This window comes from Gorilla gorilla, chromosome 1, assembly GCF_029281585.2.
Source record: "Gorilla gorilla gorilla isolate KB3781 chromosome 1, NHGRI_mGorGor1-v2.1_pri, whole genome shotgun sequence".
Classification (NCBI taxonomy): Eukaryota; Metazoa; Chordata; class Mammalia; order Primates; family Hominidae; genus Gorilla; species Gorilla gorilla.
The window spans coordinates 215,967,786-215,992,461 of NC_073224.2; the positions used below are offsets into that span (position 1 = coordinate 215,967,786).

General features: G+C 44.8%; 1 protein-coding gene across 1 annotated transcript; it reads left to right on the forward strand.

Annotated features, from left to right (window-relative positions):
* The first annotated feature begins 1,500 nt into the window (after positions 1 to 1,500).
* On the forward strand, positions 1,501 to 24,122 carry FUCA1 (alpha-L-fucosidase 1). Its single transcript, XM_019012672.3, has 8 exons — positions 1,501 to 1,956; positions 4,225 to 4,359; positions 6,585 to 6,722; positions 9,971 to 10,076; positions 15,309 to 15,509; positions 19,112 to 19,302; positions 21,782 to 21,881; positions 22,100 to 24,122. The coding sequence occupies exons 1-8, from the start codon at positions 1,568 to 1,570 to the stop codon at positions 22,238 to 22,240; spliced, it is 1,401 nt and encodes a 466-aa protein (XP_018868217.2). The 5' UTR covers positions 1,501 to 1,567; the 3' UTR covers positions 22,241 to 24,122.
* Positions 24,123 to 24,676: the final 554 nt, after the last annotated feature.

Here is a 24,676-nt window from a genome sequence, read left to right on the forward strand (position 1 = left end):
GTTCCCTCCTCGGTACAATGGGAAGGGTAGGGAAGAGGATGGTGCCTAGGATCTTCAAAGTCCCAACTCTGATGTGCTGCCATTCTCTCACTGGCATGTGGGAACTGAGTGTGCTACGTGGAGTCATGAGACTTCTTCTTTTTCTTTTTCTTTTTCTTTTTTTTTTTTTTGAGACCGAGTCTCACTCTGTCGCCCAGGCTGGAGTGCAGTGGTGCGATCTCGGCTCACTGTAACCTCTACCTCCCGAGTTCAAGCAATTCTCCTGCCTCAGCCTCCTGAGTAGCTGGGATTACAGGCGCACCCCATGCCCGGCTAATTTTTGTATTTTTAGTAGAGATGGGGTTTCACCATGTTGGCCAGGCTGGTCTCAAACTCCCGACCTCAGGTGATCTGCCCACCTCGGCCTCCCAAAGTGCTGGGATTACAGGCGTGAGCCACCTTGTCTGTTCAGAGACTTCTGATTTCCCGTATTTCCCTCGCTAATGGCCTCACCTCCCGTTTGAGTATGTGCAGCATGTACAAATTGCAGAGGAACTGGGGAACTTCCCTGCCAGGCAATCCTGGGTCCTCTTGGCTCTCCACTTTCTCCTTCCTTCCTTCCTTCTTCCTTCCTTCCTTCCTTCCTTTCTTTCTTCCTTGGTCTGGCTCTGTCGCCCAGGGGCTGGAGTGCAGTGGCGCTATCTCGGTACAAACTAAGCTATTTGAAATGCCTCGGAATTCCCAAAGAAAGCTCAGTAAATACCAGACAGATGAAACGGTCCTGCCCGCTCCCCCTCTTTCAGTACCCAGTTTTCTCTTTCCTCTCCCTTCATAACGTTTCCTCCCATCATCCCTCTACCTCCTTATTTCTGTCAGGGCTGTTAGATACCCTTCCAGTCTGTTATCTCCTCCTCCAGCCTTGTGCTACAGGACAACTCAAAAGCCCCCTATGGCTACCAAGTGATCACTAAATAAAACTCGTGATCTGACTTCAGCCTACCCCTGCAGGATTGCTGCGGCAAAATGGACTACTCCCAGAGGCGTGATCACGGTTCGGTTCACTGCAGTCCAAACTTCCCGGGCTCAAGCGATCCCGAACCTCCCACCTCAGCCTCCCGAGTAGCTGGGACTCCAGACGTGCACCACCACGCCAGGCTCATTTTGTTTATTTTTTATAGAGACAGGCTAGTCTCCAACTTGTGGGCTCAGAGCGATCCTCCCGCCTCGACTTCCCAAAGTGTTAGGATTACAGGCGTGAGCCACTGCGTCCGGCTCAATGGACTCCTTCTTAAATGTGAGTTCTCCGCACACACTGGGCCTTGCTCACCTCCACGATTTAACCTCGCAGTTAAGTCCCTTTTCAAGGTTTTTATTCGTCCTTCAGCGAAGCGCTGTCAACGCCTCCCTGCGTCTTTCCCTTCTTGAGCACTAGAGGGCGCTCCTCCGACCCGAGGAGGAAGCGACTCGGGCCAACCTGTCGAGGTTGTCCCACCCCTTTTTCCTTCCGGGCCAATCGTTAGTCAGAGTGGGCGGAGCCGCCCGCCGGCACCTGCGCGTTAAGAGTGGGCCGCGTCGCCGAGGGGTAGCGATGCGGGCTCCGGGGATGAGGTCGCGGCCGGCGGGTCCCGCGCTGTTGCTGCTGCTGCTCTTCCTCGGAGCGGCCGAATCGGTGCGTCGGGCCCAGCCTCCGCGCCGCTACACCCCAGACTGGCCGAGCCTGGATTCTCGGCCGCTGCCGGCCTGGTTCGACGAAGCCAAGTTCGGGGTGTTCATCCACTGGGGCGTGTTCTCGGTGCCCGCCTGGGGCAGCGAGTGGTTCTGGTGGCACTGGCAGGGCGAGGGGCGGCCGCAGTACCAGCGCTTCATGCGCGACAACTACCCGCCCGGCTTCAGCTACGCCGACTTCGGACCGCAGTTCACTGCGCGCTTCTTCCACCCGGAGGAATGGGCCGACCTCTTCCAGGCCGCGGGCGCCAAGTGAGTGTGGTCCCGGGGAGCGGCGCCCCTTTCCGGCTCGGGCGGCAGACAGGAGGTGGGGCTGGGCGGCCAGCTGGGGCGCGCAGCTGCCGGTCGCCCCCATGACCCCGGGGCCCGCGTGTGGCCTCCTGCGGCCACAGGAGTGAGCCTGGCACACCTGATGAGGAGGAGGAGGTGCGTTTGACTGGGGACTGATAAATGAAGGTTCAGGGAGATGGCAGGCTGGGCCCTGGGTATCTGCACCTGTGCACCAAGAGGGCTGAGTTAGGCCCTACCTGATGTCCCTTCCAGATTGACAGCACTATCAGGACTCCAGGGTTTCAAATCAGTGGTGGGGAGCCTGGTTCTAATTCAACTGTGAACCTGGACAAGTCACTTCAGCCTCCGTGCAGCCTCTTCTATGGTTATAGAAAGGGGTTGTATAAGGATACAACCCTTTGAGCCCTAATGTCTCTAAGAGGGAGAGAGAGGGGAGTTCTGGTGTGCAGTGTGTTTGGGCAACAGTACAGATAGTCATTCGTTTGCTCCTCTCAATCCCTTTTACGTAGGAAGTGTCCAAGAAGGGTCTGACTCTCTCTGAGAACTGTTGGAACTTGGGGGTGGCTGGTTCAGAGAACAGAGTAGAGAGCGCTGGGGTGGGGATAAGGGGAGACCACGACCCATGAAGTTGTCAAGGCAGGGGCTTGTCCTGAAGGAGTGAGCCTTGAGAGCCCTGTATTGACAGATGTTAAGTCAGGGAGTGGTTACTGTCAGCTTCTAGAAAGATTCATTCGGCTGCTGGGAGAGAAGTGGGTTGGAGAAGAGTAAAAATGGAGGTGGGGAGGTTTCCCCAGCCCCTGGCTTAGAGCAGTCTTCCATCCTTACCTTGGTTCCTCAGCCATCTTCCGGGTTTTCGTTTCTCTTGAACTTTGAATTCACTTGTACTAAAGAGAAATTACAACTGGCATTTAGTGTTTGCCATTAAATGTATGGGAGTATAAGACTTGATTAAGCAGAGGAAGTGTTTGTCTCCTAGGGGCCTTAGGGATCCATAACTTACAAGTGAGAAAAATTAAAATCTGGGAGATAACTCTTTCCATGCCTTTTATTTCATGGATGAGATGACTGGCCCAAAGAGAGGAAGGAATATAATGTCCTAGACTCCAGGTCTCATGACGTCAAGGTTGTTTCCACTGCACCAGGGTCTGCAAACTGGCCAGAGGGATTGGTCCTCTGCCAGTTTTTTAAGGCCCATGAGGTGAGAATGGTTTTTACATTTTTAAAGGGTTGTAAAATGTTTTAAAGAAGAATACACTACAGAGAGGAATGTGCTCCCACAGAGCCTAAAATACTATCTGGCCCTTCAAGTCCTGGAGTTCCCTACTCTGGCCAGTGATTGAACCATAAAGTGCATTACCAATTTTTCTGCCATAAAAGCAAATTAAATATTGAGTGATTTGGTTGTTATTTCAACACTTGCCTTTTCTCCCAGTTATTGGGTCTTTTGTCACCTCTATAATAAATGAGAGGCAATTTATGTAGGCTTGGTAAACCAAACAGCTTAGTTTTCTAGAAAGTTTTCTATTTTGTTGTTGTTGTTGTTTTGAAACAGTTTTGCTCTGTAGCCCAGGCTGGAGTACAGTTGCATGATCTCGGTTCACTGCAACCTCTGTCTCCCAGGCTCAAGTGATTCTTATGCCCCAGCCTCTCAAATACCTGGGACTACAGGCACACACCACCATGCCCGGCTAATTTTTGTATTTTTAGTTGAGATGGGTTTTCGCCTCATTGGCCAGGTTGGTCTTGAACCCCTGACCTCAGGTAATCCGCCCACCTTGGCCTCCCAAAGTGCTGGGATTACAGGTGTGAGCCACCATGCCTGGCCAGCAAATGGCTTAGTTTTCTATTATCTGCCATTTCCAGTAGAGATCTTTCTCCTTCAGGGCAAAGAGTGAAAGAAAGTTAATCATTCCTACCAGAAGTGTTGAAGAATCAGAGAGCTAAGGTGCACTTCTTTTCCCTTACCCACTCCTTCTTTCCCTCTGGGCCTCCTCCTTTGCTGGGGACTGAGGGTTGGGACTTCCTCAAATCTGCTTCCATTCTTGGAGCAATGCCCAAGGGGAATTGTGACTGCAGCAGCTTCCTGGATATCACTAATATAGTCACTGGTACAAGTACATTTGTTGTGGTCAAGTTCTTTCAGCCATTTAAAAAACCTCAGGCATGCTGGGCAAGTTCATGCAAGTTCACTGCCCACTTCCTTTGCTCATGTGGTTTTGCTGTCCACAGGTATGTAGTTTTGACGACAAAGCATCACGAAGGCTTCACAAACTGGCCAAGTCCTGTGTCTTGGAACTGGAACTCCAAAGACGTGGGGCCTCATCGGGATTTGGTTGGTGAATTGGGAACAGCTCTCCGGAAGAGGTGGGTGTCTAGGGATGGTTACTCTGTTATCTCTTTGGATCTGGCTGTGAAGAGTTCTGTACCTCCTCTACTCGCGTGTGTTTTCTAGGTTTGCATATAGCAAGTAGCCTGAAGGGCTTTTGGCCTTCTACTCCTGTGTGTTTTCTAGGTTTGCATTTAGCAAGTAGCCGGAAGGGCTTCTGGCCTTTGAATTGGCAGTGTTTGATGCTTCACAGTTTTCACGTGACCAAAGGGGACACCATTACAGAAGTTCATGGCCATGTCTGGTTAGATGAAGGATACCCAACATAGACTATGATGCTACTTGATGTCCTGTTTGAGGAGTAGGCTGAGTGTCTGTATAAATCATAAAGTTTGATTGGAACACAGCCATGCCTATTCATTTATGCACTGTCTGTGACTGCTTTCAAGCTACAATTTGAGAGCTGAGATAGAGACCAAATGGCCTGCAAAACCTAAAACACTGTCTGGATCTTTAAGAGTTCACTGGTCGGGTGCGTTGACTCACACCTGTAATCCCAGGACTTTGGGAGGCAGAGGCAAGCAGATCATGAGGTCAGGAGTTCAAGACCAACCTGACCAATATGGTGAAACCCTGTCTCTACTAAAAATATAAAAATTAGCCAGGCGTGGTGGCGTTTGCCTGTAGTCCCAGCAACTCGGGAGGCTGAGGTAGGAGAATCACTTGAACCCAGGAGGCGGAGGTTGCAGTGAGCCAAGATCGCACCACTGCACTCCAGTGTGGGTGACAGAGCGAGACTCCGTCTCAAAAAAAAAAAAAGAAAAAAGACAACAAGAGTTTGCTGACTCCTGTCACCTGCTCAGTTTGTTTCTCAGCACTGTGCTTTGCTTATAGTCCTGCTGTAAAACTCTGAGATGTTGATTAGACATGGACTTTAGGAGTCATGATTTTTACCATCTTTATTTAGTCCCTGGGTCATATGATGAAATACTTCAGTTGTTTTGTATCTGTGTAATTGCTTCTTGCATTATAAGGTTTTTGTAACACTCACCATTCTTAACCCAAAGCAAGCTTTATTAAATATGAAAATAGGTCATCAACCACATTTCATTTTGTGTATGTTAAGAACTATTAGTTTGGCCAGGCGTGGTGACTTACGCCTGTAATCCCAGCACTTTGGGAGGCCGAGGTGGGTGGATCATGAGGTCAGGAGATCAAGACCATCCTGGCTAACACAGTGAAACCCTGTCTCTAGTAAAAATAAAAAATAAAAAATAAATTAGCTGGGTGTGGTGGTGGGCATCTGTAGTCTCAGCCACTCGGGAGGCTGAGGTAGGAGAATGGCGTGAACCCGGGAGGTAGAGCTTGCAGTGAGCCGAGATCGCGCCACTGCACTCCAGCCTGGGTGACAGAGCGAGACTCCATCTCAAAAAAAAAAAAAAAAAAAGGAAAAAAAGAGAAAGAACTATTAGTAAATCTTAGATAAATAAAATGATAAACCTATATTCATTTCAACTGTGTGGAAAATGTTACTAATGATTATTTCTGAGTAAGAGTACTTTGCATATTTGATTTTCTATTTTCCAGTTTCTTCAAATATGAAATTTTATGATTGACAGGGAAGACATTTTTTAAAAATAAGGCTATATGGTTTTTTGTTTTGTTTTGTTTTATTTTTGTTTTGAGACAGGGTCTCACTCTGTCGCCTTTGCTAGACTCCAGTGGCACAATCTTAGCTCACTACAATCTCTACCTCCTGGGCTCAAGCCATCCTCCCACTTTAGCCTCCCTAGTAGCTGGGACTACAGGCTCGCACCACCACACTCAGCTAATTTTTACAGTTTTTGTGGAGACAAGGTCTCACTATGTTGCCCAGGCTGGTCTCAAACTCCTGGACTCAAGGGATCCTCCCACCTCAGCCTCCCAAAGTGCTGGGATTACAGGCATGAGCCACTGCGCCCAGCAGGACTATACTCTGTTGGGATAACTGACTTAAAAGATAAAAGATGGTTTAAATAATATTTTGGTGTTAAGATATTTATGTATAAAAGGTAGTTATGTGTATAATCAAAAACACAGTAAACCTCATTTTGCTTAAGTGAATAGTGAATAATTTAAGGAAATGGTTTTGGATCCCATCCCTCTCTATATGCTCTTATGAGTGAGTGCCACTGAAATAAAAAAATGCTAGAACTGATTTTCCTTAAAATAAATTATTTGTTCTATGCTTAATGACAGTTGCCGTTCTGTTTTTCTGTTTAAGGAACATCCGCTATGGACTATACCACTCACTCTTAGAGTGGTTCCATCCACTCTATCTACTTGATAAGAAAAATGGCTTCAAAACACAGCATTTTGTCAGTGCAAAAACAATGCCAGAGCTGTACGACCTTGTTAACAGGTAAGACACTGAAATATTTTGGCCCTATGACTTTTATCAATGAAATCAGAGCTTCCTATAGGGTACCATTAAAGTGGAGGAGGGATAGGTATGAAAAAAACCTAAAAGACATCAAAATAATAAAAAGTGGTGGTTGTATTAAGACAAAATATGTTCTTTCCTCCTGCCTTTCAGAACTTCTGTCATGTGGCCATATTGCCTTCTACATTGAAACAATCACACAAAACCCAGGATGGCAGAAAGTCAAAATTTTAGTTCCCTTCTTACATGCCGTTTTCCCTATGTCAGGACCCTGGAGAGGGGGTGGTTTGGCATCGGGCAGATTTGTGTTTGAATTCTGGCTCCTGTTACTTACACGCCTTAAACAGAACACTCTCCTGAGCTTGATTCTCACTCTGTAAAGTGGGGATAATAATGCCTTCTTTGTAGGGCTCAGAATAGTATGTGAAATGTATCTGTCACGGTGCCTGGTACAAAGTAAGGCTGTTGTTATTACCATTATTCTTTAAATGATCACTTTCACTTAGGGATTTGTCACTAGTTCTTCACAGTGTTTTATCCCCATTTGCCTTTCTCGAGCCTGGGGACTCATAGAGGACGGTAGACCCTTAAAGCTTCAGAGGCAGCTGCCTGGACCCTCACTTTAGAGCAAAGGAAAATCACCTTTAGCCAGGCGCAGTGGCTTACGCCTGTAATCCCAGCATTTTGGGAGGCCGAGGCAGGCAGATCACTTGAAGTCAGGAGTTCGAGACCAGCCTGGCCAACACGGTGAAATCTCGTCTCTACTAAAAAATACAAAAATTGGCCAGGCATGCTGGTGCATACCTGTAGTCCCAGCTACTCGGGAGGCTGAGGCAGGAGAATATCTTGAACCAGGGAGGCAGTTGCAGTGAGCCGAAATCCTGCTACTGTACTTCAGCCTGGGCTACAGAGGAAAACTTTGTCTCAAGAAAAGAAAAATTACCTTGTATTCAGATTCTATCCAGATGACTTCTCTTAAGAAAATAGTAACAATTGTAAGAGACCATCAGAGACATGGACAGATTTAGAATTACTGAATCTGAGATCCCCACTCTTTTATCGTACTTGGCTATGTTGCCTTGAACAAACTACTTATCTTTCAAGATCTTGGTTTCTCTATCTGTGAAATGGGATAATAATATATCCTAGAATCATGAGAACTAATGAGGTAATGAGTTTAAATTGCCTAGTACAATTTCTTATACACAGTAAATCACAGACCATCTGTTATATCTTGCCACTTAGTGATCTTCCTAGAGTTTACCTGCCTAATTATGGAGTACAGTGGACAAATGGGCAGATTTGTATTTGAGTTCCACCTCCTGTTACTTACAAGCCTTGTCACCTGAAACAAATTGCCCTACTGAGCATCAAAGTCTTGCTGCTCAAATGAGAATAATAATGCTTACCATATAGGTATATACATATGTATTTATGTATATACACACAACATACATGCCTTATAGGGCTCAGAGTAATAATATGCTAAAGTACAAATGGGGCTCTAGTGGATTCCATAAATCCTTTACAGTACAGACTTTGGTAATTATCCACAAAAATGCATTTTATGAATAGTTCCAACTCTTAAAACATCTTCAAAGCAAATCTTAGTCTTATAGTCCTGAAGCACCATTTTGTTTCCTTTGCTTCCTTGAAACACCATTCTTTTTTTTTTTTTTTTTTTATTATACTTTAAGTTTTAGGGTACATGTGCACAATGTGCAGGTTAATTACATATGTATACATGTGCCATGCTGGTGTGCTGCACCCATTCTTTTTTTTTTTTTTTTGAGACGGAGTCTCACTCTGTCGCCCAGGCTGGAGTACAGTGGCGCAATCTCGGCTCACTGCAAGCTCCGCCTCCCGGGTTCATGCCATTCTCCTGCCTCAGCCTCCCAAGTAGCTGGGACTACAGGCGCCCGCCACCATGCCCGGCTAATTTTTTGTATTTTTAGTAGAGACGGGGGTTCACGGTGTTAGCTAGGATGGTCTCGATCTCCCGACCTCGTGATCCGCCCGCCTCGGCCTCCCAAAGTGCTGGGATTACAGGCGTGAGCCACCGCGCCCGGCCAGCTGCATCCATTCTTAATTGGAATTAGTTGCTGAAAGGAAACCAAATTGTTTGTATGCTGATTACACCTCCATTTCCTAAAAGGCATAAAGAAAAAGATTAGGGCAGGCACAGTGGCTCATGCCTGAAATCCCAGCACTTTGAGAAGCCGAGGCAGGTGGATCACTTGCTGCTAAGAGTTCAAGACCAGCCTGGCCAAGATGGCAAAACACTGTCTGTACTGAAAATACGAAAATTAGTCAGGCATGGTGGTGCACACCTGTAATCCCAGCTACTTGGGTGGCTGAAGTGCAAGAATCACTTGAATCCAGCAGGTGAAGGTTGCAGTGAGCCGAGATCACAGCACTGCACTCCAGCCTGGGAGACAAAGCAAAACTGTCTCAAAAAAAAAAAGGAAGAAAGGAAAAGATCAGGAGGAAATATACCAAAATGCTGTGTGGTTTTTTTTTTTTTTTTTGAGATGGAGTTTCACTCTGTCGCCCAGGCTGGAGTGCAGTGGCACAATCTCGGCTCACTGCAAGCTCCACCTCCCAGGTTCATGCCATTCTCCTGCCTCAGCCTCCTGAGTAGCTGGGAATACAGGCGCCCACCACCACACCTGGCTAATTTTTTTGTATTTTTAGTAGAGACGGGGTTTCACTGTGTTACCCAGGATGGTCTCGATCTCCTGACCTCGTGATCCGCCCATCTCGGCCTCCCAAAGTGCTAGGATTACAGGTGTGAGCCACTGTGCCCAGCCTGCTGTGTTTGTTTTAAATGGTGGTTTTATTAGCAAATTGGTTTTATTAGCAAACTGGTTTTATTAGCAAATGTTTTCAGTTTTCCACATCCTCTGCACTGTGATAATTTTTATGCCACATACTTTCAAAATGAAGGAAAATTAATTTTAAAATATTTGTTGCAAAAATCAGTCCACAAGTCAAATGCAGTGATGTGCACCTGTAGTCCCAACTACTCAGGAGGCTGAGGCAAGAGGATCGCTTGAGCCCAGGAATTCGAGACTATAGTGCATTGTGATCATACATGTTGATAGCTGCTGGACTCAAGCCTAGGCAACATAGCGAAACCCCATCTCTAAAAAAAAAAAAATGGTCCATAAGATTTTACTGTGAACATGTTCAGATAATAAGTTCTGTCCTGATCACATGTCTTCCAGCTATAAACCTGATCTGATCTGGTCTGATGGGGAGTGGGAATGTCCTGATACTTACTGGAACTCCACAAATTTTCTTTCATGGCTCTACAATGACAGCCCTGTCAAGGTATGTGATTATATGACTTCTTATTTATCTCCTATGAAGAAAGAAAGTGCAAGGAGCCAAACTCTGGAGTAGACAACCACAGCAGCAGCAATAATAAACAGGAATATCAACATGGGGGCAGTAGGGACTGGGGCACTTAATGGATGTTAAAGGTTTCTCCTTTAATCTTCCCTGGCTCCCTTAGAGTATAAGTTTTCTTCTCCTTTAGTTTTTTGTTTTTTTTTTTTTAATTGAGACAGAGTCTTACTCTGTCACCCAGGCTGGAGTACAGTGGCGCGATCTCCGCTCACTGCAACCTCTGTCTCCCGAGTTCAAGTGATTCTCCTGCCTCAGCCTTCCGAGTAGCTGAGATTACAGGGGCCCGCCACCTGGCCGGCTGATTTTTGTGTTTTTAGTAGAGACAGGGTTTCGCCATGTTGAGCAGGCTGCTCTCGAACCCCTGACCTCTGGTGATCCGCTCACCTTGGCCTCCCGAAGTTCTGGGATTATAGGCATGAGCCACCGCACCCGGCAATCTCCTTTAGTTCTTAACTTTGACAATATAGGTTTAAACAGTGGTAAATTTACATAGTAGACTAAAAATAGTAATTACAGTTCCCAGACCTCTACAGAAACAATAAACTCTATTAAACAAACAAATGTTATAAATGAGAAAACCACCAAAAAGATATTAAAACATATAATAAAATATAAAGAAAACATATAGAAGACATACAGGCCAAGCACAGCAGCTCATGCCTGTAATCCCAGCACTTTGGGAGGCCAAGACAAGCAGATGACTTGAGTCCAGGAGTTCAAGACCAGCCTGGGCAACGTAGTGAGACCTCATCTCTACAAAAAATAAACAAAATTAGCTGGGTGTGGTGGCACGGACCTGTAGTCCCAGCTACTCGGGAGGTAGTCCCAGCTACTCAGGAGGCTGATGTGGGGGGAGGCTGGCGTGGGAGGATCACTTGAGCCCAAGAGGTCAAAGCTGTAATGAACCTAGATCACGCCATTGTACTCCAGCCTGGGTAACAGTGAAACCCTGTCTCCAAAAAATAAAAATAAAGAAAACATATAAGATATACAAAACCTACAAAATTAAATGGTAGGAATAAAATGCAGATGCCTACAATCCCACCTATTCTATGTTGATTTTATAGTTTAACTCTCAAGGGACACACTTACTTCCCTTATATCCAAATCCTTGGGGGAATGTTGCCTACCCAGTACGCCTCCCTATAATCAACACTATGAGACAGTGCATAATGGCTGCCCATTTACAGTTTGTATTTTAGCGTACTTGCAAAGTAGCGGAAACCCTAATCTTCACTGTAGCAAATTTCACAATTGTACATGTTCTAGATTTGTTGTGGATTTAAAAGGAAAATCTTAAGTGTAAAAGCAGTTTGTACTGAGGTACCTTGGTAGTTCATAAATCTCTAAGGGTCTTGGCCAGGTGCAGTGGCTCATGCCTGTAATCCCAGCACTTTGGGAGGCCAAGGCAGGCAGATCACGAGGTCAGGAGATCGAGACCATCCTGGCTAACACAGTGAAACCCCGTCTCTACTAAAAATACAAAAAGAAATTAGCCAGGCGTCGTGGTGGGTGCCTGTAGTCCCAGCTGCTCAGGAGGCTGAGGCAGGAGAATGGTGTGAACCTGGGAGGCAGAGCTTTCAGTGAGCCGAGATCACGCCACTGCACTCCAGCCTGGGCGACAGAGTGAGACTCCTTCTCAAAAAAAAAGTGTAAGGGTCTCATTGGGTCTCTATTACTAAGCTCAGAAAATGGGAAGAAAGAAAAAAACAGATTCTATATGATGCACAGAGACAGATTAAGAGTGGTTTTCTAAGGCCGGGCGTGGTGGCTCACGCCTGTAATCCCAGCACTTTGGGAGGCCGAGGCTGGTGGATCACGAGGTCAGGAGTTCAGGACCAGCCTGGCTAACACGGTGAAACCCCGTCTCTACTGAAAATACAAAAATTAGGCCGGGCCTAATTTTTACATGCCTGTAGTCCCAGCTACTTGGGAGGCTGAGGCAGGAGAATGGCGTGAACCCGGGGGGCGGAGCTTGCAGTGAGCCAAGATGGCGCCACTGCACTCCAGCCTGGGCAACAGAGCGAGACTCTGTCTCAAAAAAAAAGAAAATACAAAAATTAGTCGGGCGTGGTGGTGGGCACCTCTAATCCCAGCTACTCGGGAGGCTGAGGCAGAGAATTGCTTAAACCCGGGAGGCAGAGGTTGCAGTGAGCAGAGATCGTGCCACTGTACTCCAGCCTGGGCGACAGAGCAAGACTCTGTCTCAAAAAAAAAAAAAAAGAGTGGTTTTCTGGAACTTGATGAATGTTTGTGACCTCCCAGATGTGCAGTTCATCCCTGGGTAATGAACTCTGATGTGATGTCATATCGTAATTGTCTGCATATCTGTCTCTGCTAGTCTCTGCTGGATCGTTGAGGGCAAGAACTCTGTTTTATTCACCTTGGAAACTCAGTGTCTGCCACAGTGTGAGCCTCATGGTAGTTGCTGAATAAATAGGAAAAGTAGGTGGGTGTTGAACCAAGAATTCAGATTGTTAATACCCCATTTGTCTCTGAAATGGCGTCTACGTATATATGTTCAGGGTGTATACCCCTCGAGCTAGGTCGCTTGCTACGTGAGGTTACAGTCTAGTGTTTGTGCTTAAGGAGTATCACAGAAGGAAAAATGACTAGCCAAAGATGCAGGATTGGGAAATGGAAGAAAATATCAACCCCAGTGCCATTTAAAAAGCATGACTAGCTAGACAGCCTGAACTTTTTTGGCTTTTTTTTTTTTTTTTTTTTTGAGAGGGAGTCTCGCACTGTCGCCCAGGCTGGAGTACAATGGCACGATCTCGGCTCACTGCAACCTCCGCCTCCTGGGTTCGCACAATTCTCCTGCCTCAGCCTCCCGAGTAGCTGGGAGTACAGGCGCACACCATCACACCTGGCTAATTTTTTGTATTTTTAGTAGAGACGGGGTTTCACCATGTTGGCCAGACTGGTCTTGAAACTCTTGACCTTGTGATCCACCCGCCTCAGCCTCCCAAAGTGCTGGGATTACAGGCGTGAGCCACCACTCCCGACCGGCCTCTCTTAAACAATAATTCCTAAGCAAGCAGGACCTTCTGTGTGGGTGTGTCTCAACCCATCTTCACAGTAGCTTCGCAGACGTATGGGGACTGTAGATTCTCCTTCATTTCTACCAGGATTTATTGAGAGCCGGTGCCGTAGCCTGCCGCATGCTAAGCCTTGGAAATGCTGAATGAATGGTTTCTGCTCTTAGGGAACTACAGTCTGAAGAGAAAGACAGACATACAAACAAAGTACATTGTAGGGTGACCAGTATGATAGTAGAAGTATGTCCTGAGGTCTCCACAATCCATAGACACTGGTTCGAATGCCAAAGTGGAGGGTACTGCATTAGCTTCTGTGGGATGAAGGAGTGCATGGTTGTGTCTGTCCTTGACGGGCTGAGTGTACAGGGAGCGTTCACATCACCTGAGGACTCTGAGAAAGAGGAGGTGTGGCAAGGAGACACCTTTATTCACTCTGAGCCAGAGTCTGGGCACACTGTCACTTTTATCCCTCCCTCTCAAACCCCTGTGAGGTGGGTGATATTTGCCTTTGGATTTTGTTTGTTTGGTTGGTTTTGTTTGTTTGTTTTTATAGATAAGTAACTAACTTAAAAGGTAAAGTTACCTGCCTAAGACCCCTTGACTACTAGGTGGTGGAGCCAGCTATGAACCTCAAAGCCCTTGATAATCTTGTAACCAGGTATAAACTCTGATATGATGTCATATTGTAATTGTCCACATATCTGTCTCCTCTGCTAGTCTCTGCTGGATGGTTGAGGGCAAGACCTCTGTTTTATTCACCTTGGAGACCCAGTATCTGCCCACAGTGTGAGCCCCATGGTAGTTGTTGAGTAAATACTTATTGAATAAGCGGATGGGTAGGTGTTGAATGAAGAATTAGGATTGTTAATACCCCATTTTTCTCTGAAATGGCTTTTACATACCTGTTCTTGAATTGATCTTGAGTTGTCCTTTTCAATTCTGTGACCCATGATGCCCAGACATTGATAATCAAGTACCAGACATTGGATTGAACTAGTTACAAATAATGACTATTCTTCTATTTCTCTTTGGCACTTAACTAGCTTCCATAGGAGAAACTTCATACCAATGTGAATGACTCTAAAACAGGCAAGAAATGGGAATTTTAAACTTTTAATAAATCTCCTTTTGCCGTGATGAATTGAACATGGTTTCAGTTTTGTTTTTGTTTTTGTTTTTGAGACGGAGTCTCGCTCTGCTGTCGCCTAGGCTGGAGTGCAGTGGCACGATCTCGGCTCACTGCTACTTCCACCTCCCAGGTTCAAGCGATTCTCCTGCCTCAGCCTCCCAAGTAGCTGGGACTACAGGCATGTGCCACCATGCCCAGCTAATTTTTTGTATTTTTGGTAGAGACGGGGTTTCACCGTGTTAGCCAGGATGGTCTCTATCTCCTGACCTCATGATCTGCCTGCCTTGGCCTCCCAAATGGTTTCAGTTTTTATCTTGTATTGGCCACTCTGTTATAAAATATGCTGCATTTAACATTTACATTAAGATATTCCATGTATGATTTATCATTCTTCAGCTAAACCTTGAAGTAAGAAAAAGAATTTGCTTTTTTTTTTTTGAGTGGGATTGGCTTAAGACTTTTTTTTACCTAAGTAAGGTTGGGATTATATAGTTGGAAAACAGCCTGCCATGGGTTCAGATACCTGATTTGTAGTTCCAGCTTTTGAAACTGCCTAGGGGCATGGCCCCAGGCAGGTCCTCTCCTGTTCATTTCTCCTCTTATAGAATAAGTGATTTACCAGATGATCTTTAAAGCAAGCTCTCCCAGCCCTGACGTGTATCTCTGCAACAGGGTTTCTCTACCTCAGTACTGTTGACATTTAGGGCTGAATATTTCTTTGCTGTGGGGACTGTCCTGTGCATTGTAGAACGTTTAGTAACATCCCTGGTCTCTACCCACTAGATGGCATACCACCCCCGTTGTGACAATCAAAAATGTCTCTAGACTTTACCAAATGTCCCCTCCAGAGCAAAATTGCCCCCAGTTGAGAGCCACTGCTCTAGACTAAGTTTCTTGCTTCCAAATAGAGCCTTACCAAAGTGCATTACATAAAGAAGTCAAGTGGTTTTACTCCTCATGACCAAATATTCTTTCCCTTCTTAGGATGAGGTGGTAGTAAATGACCGATGGGGTCAGAACTGTTCCTGTCACCATGGAGGATACTATAACTGTGAAGATAAATTCAAGCCACAGAGCTTGCCAGATCACAAGTGGGAGATGTGCACCAGCATTGACAAGTTTTCCTGGGGCTATCGTCGTGACATGGCAATGTCTGATGTTACAGAAGAATCTGAAATCATTTCGGTAAGAGCACCTTTGAGTTTTTTGTTTTTTTAATGAAATGCGGTCTTGCTCTGTCATGCAGGCAATAGCGCAGTGGCACGATCATACCTCACTGTAACCTCAAACTCCTGGGGCTCAAGTGGTCCTCCCACCTCAGCCTCCTGAGTAGCTAGAACTACAGGTGTGCACCTCTACAACCAGCTAATTTTTAAATTTTTTGTAGAGACAGGGTCTTGCTATGTTGCCCAGGCTGGTCTCAAACTCCTGGCCTCAAGAGATCTAGCCTCAGCCTCCCAAAGCACTGGATTACAGGCATGAGCCACGGCAGCTGGCCTGAGTTCACTATTTTTTAACTATGGATCTCAAACCACTTTTTATTATTATTATTATTATTATTACCTTCTAACATACTATATGATTGATTTTAATTATTTTTTCCTCTTTTTTTAAATTTTACTTTAAATTCTGGGATACAAGTGCAGAGTGTGCAGGTTTGTTTCATAGGTATACATGTGCCATGATGGTTTGTTGCAAACTATCAACCCGTTATCTAGGTTTTAAGCCCCACATGCATTAGGTATTTGTGCTAATGCTCTCCCTCCCCTAGCCCCCACACTCCAACAGGCCCTGGTGTGTGATGTTCCTCTCCCTGTGTCCATGTGTTCTCATTGTTCAACTCCCACTTATGAGTGAGAACATGTGGTGTTTGGTTTTCTGTTCCTGTGTTAGTTTGCTAAGAATGATGGTTTCCAGCTTCATCCATGTCCCTGCAAAGGACATGAACTCATTCTTTTTTATGGCTGCAAAACCAGCTTTTTTATGTAAGAGTGATGTCCAGCTTCATCCATGTCCCTGCAAAGGACACATTCTCTTTTATGGCTGCAAAACCAGTTTTTTTATGTAAGAGTGATGGAAGTACTCTGGATAGAAGTGCAGGTCAATAGAACCCTTTTAAGGACATTGAATAGACTAACAGAAACCTGTCCTAAGGAAATAATTAGAGTTACATAAGAAAGTTGTGCAGAGGTCCTTCCCAGGATTATTTGTATGTATGTATGTATGTATGTATGTATGTATGTATGTATGTGTATATTTATTTATTTATGAACGAACTTCACTCTGTCACCCAGGCTAGAGTGCAGTGGTGCGATCTCGGCCTGCTGCAACCTCCGTCTCCCGGGTTCAAGCAATTCTCCTGCCTCAGCCTCCCGAATAGCTGGGAATACAGGCACGTGCCACCATGCCCAGCTTATTTTTGTGTTTTTAGTAGAGACAGGGTTTCTTCATGTTGGCCAGGCTTGTCTCGAACTCCTGGTAACCATAAAAATGTTGACAAATTTAATATGGGTTAATGTTTAGAGCACTGAATGAAAAAACAGTTACATATTGGCTGGGCACAGTGGCTCATACCTGTAATGCCAGCACTTTAGGAGGCCAAGGTGGGAGGATCCTTTGAGGCCAGGAGTTCAAGACCAGCCTGGCCAAAATAGAAAGACCCCATCTGTATTATTATTTTTAATAAAGTTACATATTGGCTGGGCATGGTGGTGGCTCACACTTGTAACTCCAACACTTTGGGAGACCAAGACAAGAGGATTGCTTGAGGGCAGGAGTTTAAGACCAGCCTAACCAACATAGTGAGACCGCATCTCTATTTTAAAAAATAAAAATAAGTGGCCAGGCACGGTGGCTCACACCTGTAATCACAGCACTTTGGGAGGCCAAGGAGGGTGGATCACAAAGTCAGGAATTCGAGACCAGCCTGGCCAATGTGGTGAAACCCCGTCTCTACTAAGAAATACAAAAAAAATTAGCTGGGCGTGGTGGCACACGCCTATAATCCCAGCTACTCAGGAGGCTGAGGCAGGAGAATTGCTTGAACCCAGGAGGCAGAGGTTGCAGTGAGCTGAGATTGCGCCACTGCACTCCAGCCTGGGTGACAGAGCTAGACTCCATCTGAAACAAAATTTTTTTTAAAATAATAATAAATAAATAAAATAAGTTACATATTATTACAACTATATAAAATTAACTACATAGGAAAAAGACTAGAAGAAGACATCAAAAGTTAATGGTGTGGTGTCACTTGGAGTACTGTAATGAATTCTTATAATGAATTCTTTAATTCTTTTTTTTTTTTTTTTTGAGATAGAGTTTCGCTCTTGTTGCCCAGGCTGGAGTGCAATGGCACGATCTCAGCTTGCTGCAACCTCCACCTCCCGGGTTCAAGTGATTCTCTTGCCTCAGCCTCCCGCATAGCTGGGACTACAGGTGCCTACCACTGCGCCCAGCTAATTTTTGTATTTTTAGTAGAGACAGGGCCTTCACCATGTTGGCCAGGCTGGTCTCAAACTCCTGACCTCAGGTAATCCACCTGTCCTGGCTTCCCAAAGTGCTGGGATTACAGGTGTGATCCACCATGCCTGGCTGAATTCTTCAAATTCTGTAATGAATTTAAAATTTTCTCTATATAACCTTAGTTTTTCTGAGCTGCCTGGATATGTATAATACCTGTTCAAGGTCACAGTAAAAACACACACACCCAAATCCCACTCCAGAAGCCTTAAAGAATGTATCTCTTGGCTGGGCACGGTGGCTCACACCTGTAATACCAGCACTTTGGGAGGCTGAGATAGGTGGATCACAAAGTCAGGAGTTCAAGACCAGCCTGGCCAACATAGTGAAACCCCATCTCTACTAAAAATACAAAAATTAACTGGGCATGGTGGTGCGCACCTGTAGTCCCAGCTACTCGGGAGCCTGAGGCAGGAGAATCACTTGAACCCAGGAGGCGGAGGTTGCAGTGAGCCGAGATTGTGCCACTGCACTCCAGCCTGGGAGACAGAGCAAGACTCCGTCTCAAAAAAAAAAAAAAAAAAAGAATGTATCTCTTTATAGCAGTTTTCCCAAAGGGGCAGCATGTTCATTTATATAGCCCAATGTGTAAGGAATGTCCTGAAATTCTCAGCTTCCCTGCCCACACCTCATGTTTCTGGGGCATGACCCTTCCCACTGCACTCAGCACCATGAGAAGTACAGTGCACAGGAAGTGCTCCATGGCCACTCCCTGAAATTCAAGTTAATATAATATAGCATGATTTTTCATTTACTCACATGAGCCTAACCTGCTTTTATAGTGACAAAAATATATATAGAGAGAGAATTTTTAGCTCAGGTGTGGTGACTCATGCTTGTGATCCCAGCACTTCGGGAGGCCAAGGCAGGCAGATCACCTGAGGTCAGGAGTTTTGAGACTGGCCTGGCCAACGTGGTGAAACCCTGTCTCTACTAAAAATAGAATGATATTAGCTGGATGTGGTGGCACATGCCTGTAATTCCAGCTACTCAGGAGACTGAGGCAGGAGAATCGCTTGAACTAGGGAGGTGGAGGTTGCAGTGAGCCGAGATGCAGTTGAGCCAAGATCACGCCATTGCACTCTAGCCTGGGCGACAAGAGTGAAACTCCGGCTCAAAAAAAAAAAAAAAAAAAAATTTAAAACAGCAGAGGATATTTAAAAAACAGAGTGTGCCCTAGATTCTTTTTCTTCTCTTACTGTCTATTTTAAGCATGATGCCAGGCTTGGCATTCATAGCTAGACTTTCATTGTTTCTGTTCTCTCCAGGAACTGGTTCAGACAGTAAGTTTGGGAGGCAACTATCTTCTGAACATTGGACCAACTAAAGATGGACTGATTGTTCCCATCTTCCAAGAAAGGCTTCTTGCTGTTGGGAAATGGCTGAGCATCAATGGGGAGGCTATCTATGCCTCCAAACCATGGCGGGTGCAATGGGCAAAGAACACAACATCTGTATGGTGAGTCTTGTCTTCTGTTGTGTGTAAGAACAGAACAGTGCCCCATCCGGAACTGGTATCTCCTTGGGTCCACAATGTCACAAGCCAGGCTGGAAGTTGCCTTGAGAAAATCCAAAAGGTTATTTTCCTATAAAATTTGTACCCCATTTGAGTTATGTCTCAGGCTACTTGGTTATCTTTGACTAGTGAAGGGAGAGAGTGGGTTTGGTGAAAAGGGAAGGAGCAACAAAGCATCAGTCAATTTATTGAGATTATTACCCTGCCCCCTAAAAATAGTAATAATGAATGCTTGGATTGTACGGAGCCCCATCCAAAATTCTTTCCATTCATACTTGGACTTCTGGATCTAGTTATTTGATCTTGGGCCCCATTTTTTCCACTGCAGAATGGAGTGATGATACTTTATAGTGTTGTGAGGATTAAATGAGATGAATGCCAGGCACAAACTCAGTGTTCAATTAAAGGGAACTGCTTTTATTATACCAGAGAGCTTAGGTCTCTGGATCTAATCCCTCTATTAATCCCTCTGTTTTGGATGAGTTTCTGTTTAGTGGTTGTCTTAGTCCATTTTCTGTTGCTATAACTGAATCCCACAGGCTGGATTTTTATTTTATTTTATTATTTTTTTTTAGACAGTCTCACTCTGTCACCCAGGTTGGAGTACAGTGGCAGAATCTCAGCTCACTGCAACCTCTGCCTCCAAGGTTCAAGCAATTCTCCTGCCTCAGCCTCCCAAGCAGCTGGGATTATAGGCACCCGCCACCATGCCCAGCTAATTTTTGCATTTTTAGTAGAGATGGGGTTTCACCATGTTGGCCAGGCTGGTCTCAAACTCCTGGCCTCAAGTGATCCACCTGCCTCTGCCTCTCAAAGTGCTGGGATTACAGGCATGAGCCACTGCACCTGGCTTAGACTGGATAATTTTTAAAGAATAGAGGTTTATTTAGCTCACAGTTCTGGAGGCTGGGAAGTTCAAGAGCATAGCACCAGCATCTGGTGAGGGCCTTCCTGCTACATCATGACATGGTTGGGGACGAGAGTGGGCATGTCCACTCAGGTCTTTCTTCCTTTTATAAAGCCATCAGTCCCAGCATGGGGCCCTACCCTGATTGCCTTATATGATCCTAATTACTTCCCAAAGGCCTCACCTCTAAATACTATACCATCAACATGTGAATTTGGGGATTAAGTTTCCATCATGAGATTTGGGAGATGCATTCAAACCATAGTAGTGATTTTCATCCTCTTCTCTAAATATAGTGAAATTTCAGAACAGGCTGGGTGCAGTCTCAGAAAAAAAAAAAAAAAAAGAAATCTCTGAACAACAAATTTGTCTTCATTGCATATCTTGTCCTTGTTATAGTCTCTGCTATTTTCACATGGATTTAGAATAGAAAAGAGATTTGAATAATAAGGTAAATGGCTCTATTTATTTGCGGTAACTGATGTAGGAGATAATTGTTAAAGACAACTTAACCCAATTGGTAGGGAAAATAGACAGTATCACCAGATAGAGTTTTATAGACTGCCTCCTTCCTGCATACCTTCATTGGTATTGAGTTATTGGTGCTCCCTAATAACAGTGACAGACTCAAGGACTGGGATTTGGTAGATAATTGAAAGGGGAATGAGTGGCCTTGTGCGGTGCTTCATGCCTGTAATCCCAGCACTTTCGAAGGCCAAGGTGGGAGGATCACTTGAGCCCAGCACAACACAGCAAGTTGTGTTGGGCAACACAGCAAGACTCCATCACTTAAAAAAAAAGAAATTAGGCCCGGCACGGTGACTCATGCCTGTAATCCGAACACTTTGGGAGGCCGAGGCGGGTGGATCACCTGAGGTCAGGAGTTCGAGACCAGTCTGGCCAACATGGCGAAACCCCGTCTTTACTAAAAATACAAAAATTAGCAGGGTATGGTGGCAGGCACCTGTAATCCCAGTTACTCAGGAGCCTGAGGCAGCAGAATTGCTTGAACCTGGGAAGTGGAGGTTGTAGTGAGCCAAGATCATGCCACTGCACTCCACCCTGGACAGCAAGAGCCTGGACAACAAGGCTTCATCTCAAAAAAAAATAAATAAGGAGCTGAGTGCAATGGCTCATACTTGTAATCCCAGCACTTTGGGAGGCCAATGCAGGTGGATCACTTGAGGCCAGGAGTTCAAGACCAGCCTGGTCAACATAGCAAAATGCCATCTCTACTAAAAATACAAAAGTTAGCCAGGCATGGTGGTACACACCTGTAATCCAGTGACTCAGGAGGCTGAACCACAAGAATTGCTTGAACCCAGGAGGCGGAGGTTACAGTGAGCCAACATCACACCATTGCACTCCAGCCTGTGCAACAGAGGGAGACTCTGTCTCAAAAAAAAAAAAAAAGAAAAGAAAAGAAAATTAACATTAAAAAGGGGGAAATGTATAAAGTTGTATATCAGGATAACAAGTCAGGTATCTTTGACAGTGTTGTTTCTGTTTTCCCAGGTATACCTCAAAGGGATCGGCTGTTTATGCCATTTTTCTGCACTGGCCAGATAATGGAGTCTTAAACCTTGAATCCCCCATAACTACCTCAACTACAAAGGTAAAGAGGCTTAGTCAGTCCTAAGATGTAACTTTCTGTAAAGGAATTGGCAGATCCTTCCTTTCTTCCTTCCCTGCCAGGTTTCTCCCATATTCACGCCTCTTTTAGACTGGCTTTCCTGCCCTGGCCCAGCGTGGCTGTTTCCCACCATAGTCAGCCTGTATTCTATACTCATTAGTGCATTACCAGTTTGTTTCATTCCCTTTTGTTTTCTGCAGATAACAATGCTGGGAATTCAAGGAGATCTGAAGTGGTCCACAGATCCAGATAAAGGTCTCCTCATCTCTCTGCCCCAGTTGCCACCCTCTGCTGTCCCCGCAGAGTTTGCTTGGACTATAAAGCTGACAGGAGTGAAGTAATCATTTGAGTGCAAGAAGAAAGAGGCACTGCTCACTGTTTTGCTGCTTCAGTTTTCCTCTTATAGTACCATCACTATAATCAACGAACTTCTCTTCTCCACCCAGAGATGGCTTTTCCAACACATTTTAATTAAAGGAACTGAGTACATTACCCTGATGTCTTAATGGACCAAAGATCTGAGATCCATTGTGATTATATCTGTATCAGGTCAGCAGAAAAAGGAACTGAGCAGTTGAACTCTGAGTTCATCAATTCTAATATTTGGAAATTATCTACAATGGAATCTTCCCTCTGTTCTCTGATAACCTACTTGCTTAGTCAATGCCTTTAAGCCAAGTCACCCTGTTGCCTATGGGAGGAGGTGGAAGGATTTGGCAAGCTCAACCACATGCTATTTAGTTAGCATCAGTTGTCACCAACAGTCTTTCTGCAAAGGGCAGGAGAGCTTTGGGGGAAAGGAAAAGGCTTACCAGGCTGCTATGGTCAACTCTTCAGAAATTTCCAGAGCAATCTAAAAGCGCCAAAATTCGCTATGTTTACAGTGATACTATTAAGAAAATGAATGTGATTCTGCTCTTTTTAAATATGATCAAATAAAAAAATTTGTACATCACAATCATTTCTACCAAAAAAACATGGTATAGCTTTCTTTTCCTAGATTCAACTTATACTGCTTATAGCTTTAAGATCAGTTTCTGGTTTGTGTGTGTTTTTTTTTAATCTTGCAAAATCTCCTTAACGCTGAACAAAAAATGTAATTCCTGTGTTTTTTCTGATTCTCACTTCTAATACCATTCTTCTGAATTGACTACCAGTTCAGCCTCTTTGTCAGAGATCTAATCAAGTTTTCTATTTAATTTTTCCTTAATAGATATGTTTAGAAATCTTGTTTTGTTTTGTTTTGAGGCAGAGTCTTGCTCTGTTGCCCAGGCTGGAGTACAGTGGTGTGATCTCGGCTCACTGCAACCTTCACCTCCCAGGTTCTTTTTTTTTTTTTTTTTCATTTTTCTGGAGAACGGGGTCTCACTATATTGCCCAGGCAGGTCTTGAACTCCTGGGCTCAAGCTATCCTCCCGCCTCTTAGCCTCCCTGAGAGCTGGGATTACAGGCGTGAGCCACCGCGCCCGGCCTCCCAGGTTCAAGTGATCCTTCCTCCTCAGCCTCCCAAGTAGCTGGGACTATAGGCATACCACGATGCCCAGCTAATTTTTTTTTTTTTTTGTAGAGACGGGGTTTCACCATGTTGCCCAGGCTAGTCTCGAACTCCTGGGCTCAAGTGATCCACCTACCTCACAGCCTTCCAGAGTGCTGGGATTACAGGTGTGAGCCACCACACCCAGCCAAGTAGATATATTTAGAAATCTTTATCCAACATTTAAGGAATATGTGTTTTTCTCAAGCACATATGGAACATTTGCAAATCTCAAATACCAAAGAAGCAGCATCATATAAGCTATTTAGCGTGTCTACAATATAATTAAAGAATAATAACAAAAACTTGGAGAAGAAAAAACTGTTTGTAAAAGTTAAAATACACTAACTCATTGTGTTACTGATTCATAGATTTATGGATTGTGCCATGAGATATAAAGAATTCCAAATACGTAGTTCTGGTGAGGCAAATGAAGCCTGGTTGTGAAAGAAAAAAGTAACACATTAGTGTAAGTAGATTAGCACAGCCAATTTTAATTAGATCACTTTCTGCCCAGAGTTAGAGAGCAAGCTGATGATAATAATATTGCTTATATGGTTCTTCACAGTCTTAAAGCAACTTCATGCACACTTCCAAAAAAAAAGAAAAGAAAATACTTGGAATGATAGTAACACTATATATTGAACCTTATAAGATGTAGCTTTAAAAATAAAAGTACTTCAGGAAAATACAGCGTTAAATGTTTATGTTAAAAAGAAGGCTGGAAAGAAGTAATGAAGGCCAGGTACAATGGCTCACGCCTGTAATCCTAACACTTTGGGAAGGAGGGGCGGGTGGATTTCTTGAGTCTAGGAGTTCCAGACCAGCCTGGGCAACATAGCAAGACCCCATCTCTACAGAAAATACAAAAAGTAACCAGGCATGGTGGTGCACACCTGTAGTCTCAGCTATTTGGAAGGCTTAGGTGGGAGGATTGCTTGAGCCTGGGAGGTCGAGGCTGCAGTGAGCTGAGATGGATCACACCACTAGACTCCAGCCTGGGTGACAGATCAAAACCCCGTCTCTAAATAATAAAATTTAAAAAGCAAAGGAAGTAAAGGGATGTAAGGAGCAGCAAGGATTAAACCAAACTGTCATTGTTCTCAGGTGATGAAACTGTCCACATAGAAAACTTCAAATAATATACAAATGAATTATTAGAATTAATGATAAGTTGTTGGATCAGAGACAAAAATCAATTGCATTTCTACAGTCCAGAAACTAGAATACAATGAAAATATTC

What these genes read in the sequence shown, in the direction of transcription:
- FUCA1 (XM_019012672.3), top strand. Translation starts at nt 1,568, where the DNA reads ATGCGGGCTCCGGGGATGAGGTCGCGGCCGGCGGGTCCCGCGCTGTTG. An exon ending in GGAACAGCTCTCCGGAAGAG is followed by an intron (nt 4,360 to 6,584) that starts GTGGGTGTCTAG and finishes TTTCTGTTTAAG; the next exon opens with GAACATCCGCTATGGACTAT. An exon ending in AAGAATCTGAAATCATTTCG is followed by an intron (nt 15,510 to 19,111) that starts GTAAGAGCACCT and finishes TGTTCTCTCCAG; the next exon opens with GAACTGGTTCAGACAGTAAG.